The sequence below is a fragment of the Merops nubicus genome, unplaced genomic scaffold, assembly GCF_000691845.1.
Source record: "Merops nubicus isolate BGI_N331 unplaced genomic scaffold, ASM69184v1 scaffold847, whole genome shotgun sequence".
NCBI classification, from domain to species: Eukaryota; Metazoa; Chordata; class Aves; order Coraciiformes; family Meropidae; genus Merops; species Merops nubicus.
Window position 1 is genome coordinate 1,002 of NW_008620729.1, and position 12,118 is coordinate 13,119.

At 37.3% G+C, this 12,118-nt stretch overlaps 1 protein-coding gene across 1 annotated transcript; it reads right to left on the bottom strand.

Annotated features, from left to right (window-relative positions):
* Positions 1–747: 747 nt before the first annotated feature.
* Positions 748–11,908, bottom strand: ZCCHC8 (zinc finger, CCHC domain containing 8; the record flags this gene model as incomplete). The annotated part of the gene is made up of 11 exons (XM_008944179.1): positions 748–1,559; positions 2,312–2,426; positions 2,944–3,027; positions 4,123–4,238; positions 5,008–5,150; positions 6,159–6,301; positions 6,830–6,890; positions 8,783–8,848; positions 10,565–10,668; positions 10,986–11,063; positions 11,792–11,908. Coding segments are annotated over 11 exons (1,839 nt in total), but the record flags the coding sequence as incomplete, so codon positions are not given.
* Positions 11,909–12,118: the final 210 nt, after the last annotated feature.

The window sequence follows — 12,118 nt, forward strand, 5'->3', positions numbered from 1 at the left end:
TAAATTTTTTTAAAAAATAATCAGTTTAATGGTTAAGGACTCCAATTAAAAAAAAAGCTTCATATAAAAGCTCATTTATTAAACCTCTGTACACAACGAAGAACATGTATGTACAGCAAGTTTACATGAAGGGTGACGTTACAAAAGATACAGTGGTAATTAAAACTGACCCACATAAATTATTTATAAAAATATCTGAAAGGGTGAAGATAATGCTGGTAATCCCTGATTATTTTCATTCAATTGCCAGGATCTTCATGTGGGACATTTTAATGTTAGACTTTTTTTAAAAACATTCTGAATATATTAAACTTATCTACAGGATAATTAGCAAAACTTATAAAGTATAGATTATTGTACAAAGAACATATAAAAAAAAAAATCACCAATCCACCTGAAACTCAAGGACAATATAAAACTTAGCCAAAGGAACGAACAGCAAACAACAAATTCCTCTTTAGAGTTTCATGTATTGGCAAGTAAATCTCTCTTAACAAATGAACAGTCCTGCTACTCCCTAGTGGAAGGATGCAATTTGGAAAATTCTTGTTTTCTAGCCACATTGGTGGTCCTGGTCAACACGGAAGCTCTGCACTGACTTTAGTCCCAAGGAAGAATGGGGCAGACCTGTATTTGTCAATATTTTCCCCTTCCCACAAAGGGATGAAGGAGGTTATCTGAATTTGTAAAACTGTAGGAGAGAGAAGGAAGCAGGTATTTGGACAAAATGAAACAAAGGAAGACCAGTTAAAATGAAGTCTTTTTCTTTTGCTGGTTTCTTGGGGAATTTTTTAACACGCTTCTTATTCGTAGATAAACACCTGTGGATTCTGCCATGTTCTCAAATTCAAATGGTGTTATGCCTGCAGCAAACTTGCTCATATCAGGAACAAGACTGGAGTTTTTTGCAGATGATTCAGTGCTTGCAACCACTTTGTTGCCACCTGTATCTTCTCCATTGTTAACCTCTTGGCTGGGAGCAGGCATGGTATTATCCAGCAAGCCTTCAGAATCTGTATTATCAGGATTTTCATTTGAGTTAAAACTCTCTCCTGGATTAGGGCTAGGTATAGAATGTTCATTTTCCACTGTCTGTTCACTGACATCAGAAAACTTAGTTTCCACTGCAATCACCTTATCAGATGATCTTACTTCTGCAACAAGATCTACTTCGTTCCTGGAGGGTGATGATGTAACGGAATTTCCAGTTAGAGGTGTATCAGCAGGCATGTCAGAGTCACTGTTTGTGCTCTCTGCCTGCTCTAGTGCTGCCCAGATCAGCCGCTGCTGCTCCTCCAGCTCCTCCAGCGTCAGGGTATCCTCATCCATGACAGAGTCCACTATTTTTGGCTGAGGAGTATCACCGGAAGAATTCAGTGGTGGGACAGTCCTAGGAAGAGCAGGGCGGGTGGGTGTTGAAGGCTGAGGGGGTGTAAGATTTTGTGGAGGTGTTCCCTGTGGCAGGGGAGGAGGAGTTGACACTGATGGACGTCCAGGCGGCAGCGGAGGTTGGAACTGAAAACTGTTGGGAGTCTGAGATCTTTGTGACACTTCCAGATCTAAAGACAGATGGAAAGACATCTATTACAAACTGCAATCTGACCAGGACAAGTTTCAAAGTGCCAATGTTCTGATTCACTAGCAGACTCACACCTTTTCTCATCCTTGGTTTTCAGCTGACATAGAACTTTTTGAAGGTATTAATATTCACTGAAACTATGTTTTTTGGGATTTTAACTCTGCTAGCCATTCAAGGAAGGGGGTGAAGATAAAATAATCTTGAAGGTATTGAGAAAAAATTTATTCCACATTGAGACACACTGAAGGATTTATTCATAGGAAATCCCAAAAGAAAGCCAGAAGTTTCTTCACCTATTCCAACATCTTCACCTATTCTAACATCTAAACAACACCAGGGCCCTCCTGTGAGTTTGACTTATTAACAAGTTGTGAGCTTGTAACTTCCTGTATTACTTCATCAAATTATTTAAGAATTTGAAGGTTTTAACAACAGGAGTTTCTTGAGAATACACCTGAAGAGATTAGATTTCTAACCTAACATACCAATTGCTCTGAGCACACTTGAAACTGGAAGACAGGCCAATCACAGTACCACAGAATGCTTATTGCAGAGGCCTAAATGCAACTACAGCAGGACACTGCTATCCTGTGTTGGCAGTTACATTAATTATCACCATAATGAATACTAACACGTTGGTTTCTCTTTGTGAACACCGACGTTTCAATTCAGAGGAACTGATTTTGAAAATAAAAATTGAAACAAGGAAAAAAAATTGCAGAATAACTATACCAGAATCTATGTCCATGTCAGCTGCTGGTACCTCCAAACTGTTTTCTTTTAGTCGTTTGGAATGATGAGGCCTTGACTGAGATGCAGCCCTTTTATTGCTAGATTTTGGACTTGGCTGAAGAGAAAAGATGCAGGAAAAAAAAATGTTAGTATGTTGTACAGCATAACATTTTCAGCTATAAGAACATATCCAAAGCAATTACAATTATTTGACAACCCAGTGTGTAAAACAGACACTGCAGTTCAAGAGATTTAATGCCACTGCAGAACTGCAATCTTGTTTAAGTGGCTAAAGAAAGGACTGTCTGCATTCCCACCACAGAATTACAACCAAGTTTCCACCTGGACACTGAGACCTGACAAGACCATCACAACTCAAGTATCCCATGTTCCTTCCCAGAAGGCTTAGAATTCACTGCTTAATTCCATCTAGCATCACACAATCTGTTCTAAACATGAAGGTCCTTTTTGTTAGAACAGGTAAGACAAACATCAGCATTTCACACCTGGTAGTGTCAACAAGGACTATCTCCTTGTGCCAAAAAAAGGATATAAAGAAGCCATCTTAAGTTGCTACACCCACTACAGGGAAACTTGGGATTTTTTAGCAAATAACAGTGAAACATATTTACCGCATGAAAATTAGAAAGGTAGTGAGCAAAAACATCCTTCTGTTGAGATGGCTGCATGGGGATGGAACCAAACATCTGCCATTCCTACAGGGAAAAAAAAAAAGAAAGAGAGGTAGTGTTGCATATGGTTGGCTATTAACACAACAGTAAAACTTAAAACACAGAGATTAATGAGCCAAGAAGAATTCAAGTTCCCTTCAAAAGCCTCTTTCAACACAGTAAATAAATCTCCAGTAGAAACTTCTGGCAAACCAAAGTACTCTCACCCGTGAGCAAAAAGAACTGAGGCAATGTACTATGATTGGGTAGTGGGAGTAATTACAAAAGAAAAATCATCACCTTTGCAAAATATCTGGTTAACCATTTCATAGCAACTACTCTCAACATCTGTAACACAACTATAAACATCCCCTTGAAATAACTGTTCAGATGAAAAAGGCTTACTTTGAAAAACTTACTTTTTAGTGAAAACACAAAAGACCTTGAGGACAGAACTTAAAGAACACTGAATGGAAAAAGACATTTGGAGGCCGCTAAATGGGCAAAGTTAAAGCTGTAAAAGAAAACACACAGGTACTTCTTTTGAATTCATAGGCATTAACATCAGCAATGAAGCTGACTACTAACAGCAGGTTAAAATGCTTTTGAAAAGCCACCACAGGAGATCCCTTGTGTGCTCTGTGCTTAAGAGGGCACCTGTGATGCAGGTCTTCTGAGATGACTTGTTTTGTCCTAGCTATTCCAATGCTACCCAGAGGTTGTGCACTGGTCTGATGTAGTTTTCTATGGCTGAAATTACATTTATAACAGCATCCACAATGATTTTCATTTTCCAAGATCCATACAACTATCTTGTTTCAAGGAAGGAATAGCCATTTGTGTTACAAAAAAACCCCAAAACATTAAAATAGAAATATCCTTCCAGGTTCCTGTTGGTCTCATAATTGAGATAATCACCACAGAAGCACTGTCAGACCCTGCCCACAAGAGCTGTGACAAGGATCAAATAGATGGATATCACATCAATTACCTCAGCAGCGCCCAGCCCCAAACTAGGTGCCTAAAGTAAGAGCCTGTTGAAAGAAAATTGTCAGATGCAGAAAGCAGAACGTTAAGCTCCAATAAAAGCAATTACTGTTACTCAGCATGTTGCTCAGAAGGCCGAGAACAGCCACTTACATCTGGGATCCCACTTGGAGTGGATGTATTAAAGCCTGGATAGTTTATCAACTTAGAAACATCGTAAGTGGTGCGTTTTGGTTGGCCAGATCCTTCATGCTCTGTTCCACCTTCACCTGTAACAAAATATAATTATTCACACTAATTAAGAACATTACTGAAAAAATCCACTGGGTTTAAGAGCAGGGTCTTGGTTTTTGGAAAGAGTACAGACAGAAGGCTTTGTAATCCACAGAGGCAGTAACAGTGACCACATCTATCAGATGCACACAGGAAGCTTCTCCAGAAACCTACCCTGCATGTTCAGAATTAATACTACTCATCATGTACCACTACTAGCCTCAGAATTTGGTATCAGGTCTGTTCTAGGATGCAGCATAAATGCTAGTCATTAGTAAAAAGCTGGCAAATTACTTGTTAAGTTAGATTTCAATAAATGTATTCTTTGTTTGCTGTTGGTGTTCTTATTCTTACTGTATAAGAGTACGTTATTGAACTTTAGAAAGTATTATGTCTTGAAAAATGTGAGAAAAGAGAAGTTTATTTTAAAATGGAAGAGAAAATTTAACAATGGGCTGTGAGCAATTCTTGCACAGTTTCATGGAAACTCCATGTCCTAATAGCAAGGGTTGATTAAGAGTGAAATCACCCTGTCTTTATCTACACAACCCAATCCCTAAAGAACTTGTTTCAGTGTCACATCATAGCCTGATGAAAGAGTAGTTTTATACAACTTTAGTAATGAAAACTTGATTTACAACTTTCCTACTCTTCCATGAGGAAGATGAAGGTTTACAAACTAGGTGCTTTATCATCTCCTGAACAGGGTGCAGCCAATAAACAGCCTGCACAGGGAAAACTGCATTCCCGCAGCACACTCCTTACCTTTTCCATCATAAAGGGCAAGCCCTGAATGCTCCATTTCAGCCTCCTTGAGCCAGCCTGGAGGATAGCCCAGCTGACGCATGCGATATATGAAGGGAGGAAGACTCTTGCTTGTGACCCCGAGCGCATCCTGAAGCTCCCCGCTGGGTTAAGAGAACAGAAAACAAGACGCCCTCCAGCAAAACCCATAACTGAGTTTTGACAAAAGGAAGTTGTGAACATTTCGTTAGATTATCAACCATCAAGTTAAAATGACTTAGTTTTAGCTCAAACTATGTTGCCTGTCGAGCCCAAATAGAATACTTTTAGGTCAAAACTGGCTCTGATGTTTAACGTAAGCATACAAGAAATAAAAGTGTTAAAACTTAAGTATTTTATAAAAATTAATTCTACATTGAGAACAGCTTACTCAATTTGTACTTCTGATTCATGGTTTTAACTGTAGCTATCACGACAGGAAGGGATTAACTTAACACAACACCAAAAGTAAAGGTGATTTCTTTGGAGACTGTTACAGCCATATGATTTTTTAAAAACATTTTGGATAGAGAGAAAAAGAGGAAGGGACACAGAGCTCAAAATTTTCAGAATTTCACATGCATTTTTAGTTTATTAGGAACAAAATATATTTGCAGTTTGAGTAGCCAAAGAGTAACATTTCTGATTCAGGGTTTTAACTGTAGCTATCATGACAGGAAGGGAGGAACTTAACACCAAAAGTAAAGGTGATTTCTTTGGAGACTGTTACAGCCATATGATTTTTTAAAAACATTTTGGATAGAGAGAAAAAGAGGAAGGGACACAGAGCTCAAAATTTTCAGAATTTCACATGCATTGTTAGTTTATTAGGAACAAAATATATTTGCAGTTTGAGTAGCCAAAGAGTAACATTTACCTCACTGCATTAGGGAAAGTTTCTTTTCTTAGGAAAGAAAGGGGAGGACTATTAAGCTAATGATGAGTTTTCATTTGAAAAATCCCTGCAATTTATTAAACTAAATTTTATTTAGTAAGCAAATCCAATCATAATACACCCATAGTTAAGAGTAGCCAATGGACTTAATAGAACTCTGGGAAGTAACATCTGGTACTCCAAAGGTAGAAAAAGGTTACAGAAAAGCAGCACAACAGCTAATGGAAGGAAAAGATACCTAATTACTCCTGGTTTAAATTTTCCAAACCTCTCTTCTACTTCTTCTGCATGATAACGCTGCTGAAAATTCTGATTGCTCGCTTCACCACAAGCTTCCATAAACTCCTTTCTCTTCTCACTTATACGAGCTGCATTTCGTGGCTTAAAGATAACACAGTTGGGAAGTTTAGATTTGGAAATTTACCATTTATGCACTCCTTTACCCAGCATAAAACTGCTACTTCCCTGCCCTCAGCATGCTTCACCATTTATCACATGGCCATGTGATACAACTACAGCTGTAGTGAAAACTATGGAGATTTGATCCATCTGTTCAAACTCAAAAATCACAGAACATTAGGGGTTGGAAGGGACCACAAAAGATCATCTAGTCCAACCCCCCTGCTAGAGCAGGATCACCTAGATAAATGCCCCTTCATAGAATAGAGACATACAAATCATTACACTATTAATTTACATTCTAATTTACTAGGTTAGAATTTCTAAGTATAAACAGTATAATTTAATCAACAGAGATCAAGCACTGTTTGTACATCCTGACCCAAATGTATCTCATTTAATAAAAACCAAAACAAAACCAAAAAAAAAACCATTAAACAGTGCAGTGGGTTTTTTTTTTAAACATTTCTTGGAGAGCAGCAGTCTTTTGAGCACTGATGTAGACATTACCTTTGGACAGTCTTTCATTTGATGGTCTTCAGAACCACAATTGAAACAATGCGGTTTTGGCCTGCTTAAAAAAAAAAAAAAAGGAAAAGAAATTACACCCAAACATCATTTTGCAACATTAAATGCACTTACTTTAAAACTTGTTAGATTTAGAAAGAACAAAATGTAAGCATTGCTCATTGATTTCATGTGTTTTCCTCTGATTCTCTTAAACTGACTGCACAATGTCAATCTTCAAAACACAGTAATAAAATATTGTTTCTTTCACAGTTCTAAGGAGAACATAAAAAAATGACAAAAATCACAGGCACAACACTGGGAGGGGGGAGAATAAATGACAGCACGTGGAAAGGAAAGAAGGGAGAACTAAAATTACTGTGGAAAAGTCGTACTCTCACACAGAATAGAGCTTTTATCTCCCATATAATAGAGATCTATTCCTTTAAGAGGGAATAGAATAATTCAGGCTGGATCTCAGAAGACCTCTAATCCAGTTCCTTAATCAAAGCTGCATCAAGCTATGAGATCAGACCACGTTTCTCAGGGCTTTATCCACTTGGGTCTTGAATATCTCTCAGGATGGAGACTGCATAATCTCTCTGGGCAACCTGGTCCAATAGCTTACTGTCCTAAAGGTGGAAAATCTCTTCCTTATCTCATGCTGCTGACCAAACAGTATTCACTCAAGGATTTCTGCTTAAATAGGTTAAATATTTGCTTAGTTAGTGTCAATAAATGAAAGCAAAATCTACTACCAATACTCAAGCTTCTGTTATGTCCAGACCAAGCAAAACAAAGACTTTAAAACAACACTCTTCACTCTAGAGTACAGGCAAGGAACCCCTCAATAGGATATGCCTGTAGCATGTTAATATTTCTTTCTCTCTTTTTACACTTGTATGATTAGAGGTCTGATCCTTTTTACAATACTGAGAATCAGTTACCAATAAAAACAAGCAGGAGAGCATGACTACTTCTTTGGAAAGTCTTGCTCCACAATTTGAACAAGTTATGCATACTGTGAAACTGTGCCCTGAAAACTTGGAAAGAAACTGCAGCTGGCTTCCAGTTTAATTTTCCTTGTAAATTCACACCAGGGCAGCAAAAATTTTCAATGTTATAAGGGGAAAAATCCCAGTCTTTGATAAGACTTTACAGTAAGATTTAATTTTCTCAACATCGATTTTTAGCGAATTAGGATGGGAAACAAATGGAGACAAAAGTGTGACCCAAGAATGGGAGTCCAGGGTAACCACTCACACATACTCCAACCTCTCAAAGCCTCTAACAAGATAAAGTGAAGAGTGTCTCCTGCTTCATCTTTACATGGTATTCAAACAGAAACCTTCTGCAGTGATTCAAATATTTTATCACCATCAGTTATCACGAGCACAACCCTTCATTCTGCTCTCCACTCAGTGGTATTTCTTTCTCATCAAACCAGTTTAACTCAGCATGCCCTTTTACCTCTGAAACTCCCACTAAAAGCTTGCCTGGTCTTCTTTGCATCTGAAATCAGTGACTTTAGATGCTATGAAGACCACACAAGCTGTCAGTTGGAAATGTGAGTTGCTTTACTTCTGACCTCCCACATAATCAACTCTTTATTAAGATCAGGCTGTCTTAAAAAGTCTATAAAATAAGTCAGACAGGAGTTGTTCTACAAAACAGTGAGAATGACAATAGTACACTAGGTGCAAGGACAACAAAGCCATCACTAAAAAGGCAAGCAACAGAAGAACTGAGTATAAATTTCAGAAACTTTTTTACACATTGATTTTAGGCCCTTCCTAAAGAAAATCAATAGACAAGAGAGATCCTCTGACTGAAAAGCTCAGCACTGGTTTACTTAATCTTGTTGCTCATGTTCAAGGGTTTAGTATACTGGGGAATAATCACAGTGTACATCTGAACTTTTCAGCTCAAAACTTTATATTTAAGAATAATACAAACCTTTTTGGTTTTACTTGTATTTCTTGTCCATCTAGGGAGAGAATCTGGCTGAAAACTTGCTGATATCTTTAGATTTCAATAAGGAACTGCTACTGGATGAAGCAGAATTTCATTCTTCTTTAAAATATCAGTGAAAACCTAACAGTGCTTTGAATAGACACTGACTCTTCTGGATTAAGTAACGATGGGTCCTTGATATGAAGTCCATAGTATCAACTATAAAACTGAATTTACTATAAAGCACTTCCTAAGATGGGCTTGTTGTTTCCTGCTTCCCAATTCCTATCCAATAACCAATTCTGCTCTTTATCAGCACTTGCCAAGACTACAGCTGTCTTGTTTATAGACAAAATTTTATAATTTTTATACAGCCATCTTATTTATAATCTATTTTGACAGTTTCAAAAACATCACTCACTTCTCAAGCAGGTGACAAGTCATATCATATACTACTTGTGTTTGATTTTGGACTGCAACGTGTCAGCTGCTCTGCCCATTTGCCTAAAAGTGTTTGAGAAGACAAGAGGGCAGCAAGCAAACCAGCAAGGTAAAGACTAAGAGTTTTAGAAGCACAGCACTTGCCAGAATCTAAGAGTTGCTTTTAAGAAGAGGAGCAGACACCAGGTATCAGTCGAACTGATGTGTTAATTGAGTGCTGCACTTCAGTCATTTAGAAGCACGGTACCTGATACACTATTTCAGTCAGAAGTTAAGTGCTATTTTTGGCTTAATATCATCTGTGGGAGCTCTGAGGAAAGATGCAGCAAATACATTTAAAAATCAAAGCTAAGCTGGCAGACTGGAAAGTTTAACCATGCTTAACTTGGTATTTTTGGAGAAATTGCCCTATTAGGCATCTAATTCCTTCATGCCAAGGTTGGGAGACAGTACAAATATCATTTGGAGAACAGGACTGACTTAATGCACTATAGCAGACAGCTTTCCAAATGTAAAATTACAGCACAGTGCATACACAGTCAGAGGCAGGCACAAGACAACCCAACTTGGCCAGCTGCTAAATTTGCCATTTTCATTCAGACACAAGTATTTTTCTGTCACTAAGAAATTATCTTTATTACAAGCTTGATAACCAGGTATTGCAGAAATTAACTGTGAAACTGGTTCTTGGCCCAACTCTTTCTGGTACAAAAGCAATACTGGAAAACTGGGGAGATGAGATTGTGACATTTCTTGCCCTATTTCTTTTTGTCATGGAGGACTACAATACTAACAAAAACCTCTTTCCAACATTTCCCTCAATCTCACCTTTCAAATGCTGGCTTTAATAACCAGTAAAGAACCAACTTTAAAATGGATGCAATTTAAGAGCAATCCATAATTAAATCTTATTATGACTTTCTCTTTGGCTCCCACATTTGGAAAAAAAAAAACAATTTACAGCATACTTGAGTTTGCCAAGCCCTCTCCTTCTCCAGAACAGCAGATTTTATTAAGGGAGAACACTTTCTCCAATCTGAAATGAGCTGTCATCCTAAACCTGATTACAGACTGGCCCTGGAAAATTCCTGAACTCACAAGATATGTTTATGGGGATAAGGCATTCACTCTTCCAAGCATAAGACTTCTAAATATCAGCAAGCCAATCATATCAAATTACATGTTTTGACTAAAAAAGCCACTAATGACTCATTACCACTTGTCATCTGATACAGTTTTGGTAGACATGTACAATCTATGGAATAGAATTTGAGTTCAATTTACCGACTGACATTCTTTGGATTTGACAAACAGAAAAACCCCTTGTTTTAGTAAACAGGATACTTAGGTATTTCCCATCCTTCTGTCAGCTGTGGATTCTCATTTAATATAGGCTGTCCCAGTTTATCGAGACAAAAATTGGTAAAATACAGAACACTTCCTACAACCTGTAGAAAAAAAGTCAGAAAATTGTCAGAAATGTGTCAGTATTTAGGTCAGATTGGTAGCAATTCTATAAATTTACACTGCTTGAAATATTTCCAGTTTTTCTTTCCCACATTCTGTAAGAATTTACAAACAATACATGCCCATGCCTGTACAAATAAGTATTTTCTCCACTGATGTAGCAAAAACATGCTGAACTTAACTGCTATTACACCAAAAAATGAAATTTAACAAGATCTTATTTTAATGGCAGCATATACTGAACACGTAGAATGAAGAATCAGACCTACCATTGCAGAGTACATAGTCAAAAACTTACACTAAAAGCTTCTTTAATTTTTTTAACAGAATTCGAGCTTGCTGTTTTACAGTCCTCTTCCAAAAGAACACTTGAGGGCTGTCAGGAAAAAGTAAAAATGCAAATATTTAAAATAACAGTAGTAGAAGAGCTCCCATATCACTCTAAGTGTGTAAAAGGCACAGAACACAGAATACAGCTCTGATTCTTTCATGGAGCATTAATTAAACAGTAGGATGGAGATGCCTACATTAGTCACAGTGCTTTCCATAGACCAAAGTATGACACAGCTCATCTCTTATGCAGCATATTTCTCATCAAAGAGAACATTAGAATATTGTTATTCTTATCTCTAAAGCTAAGATGGAGAGAAATGTGCCATTTCATCCCTTTATTCAAAGTGAACACTAAAAAGTGAATGTGGAAGTAAAATTCAAAATTGTAACTAAGAGAAAAAGTGGAAATTGTCAGATTCTGTTGTTCACCTATGCTCTTATATATACAGCCAAAGTTGGGCCAAAGACTCTCACAAGAGCATGTTAAGTTTATAACTTACAGTCTTTTCATTATTTAAGCCAACTTACTACTTTGCTTTTACACAAGTTTCACTAGGAACATTTTTAAAGAGGCACCTCCATGGGCAGAAAGGATATTTTATTTGTCCTAGTCCTCTGTTTTTGCAACAAAGAGTTACAGAACATCTTAATTTGCAATTAAGCAGGAAAAAACAACTGGAATTCAGCTATTTAGCAGTGTAGCATTTCAACAGTCCCACTATAATGAGGCAAAAGAAGAAGCACCTAATAACAATGTGAGTTTTAAAGTACCTGTGGCTTAACATTGAAGTGTGTTTTTTCATGTTCCCCTTTCTTCTGCTCTTCGTATTTCTGAACTAAATTAAAAACAAAATCTTCAATTTCTTGACGATACTGCCTGTAAGGGAGTGAAGAAGTTTAGAGACAGGGTCAGATTGAAACATACACCAGATGTGTTTTATCAAGCATTTACCATTTCCTAAACAACTTAGAAAAGGGGCAGTCAACTTCTTTTCCTCCTAACCCCCACAACCATGAATGAAATCCATTATTAGAAAGCACCCTTATATTAGGAAGGGGAAAATCAACTGAGAGCCAGGGAAAATTTAATTTAATACT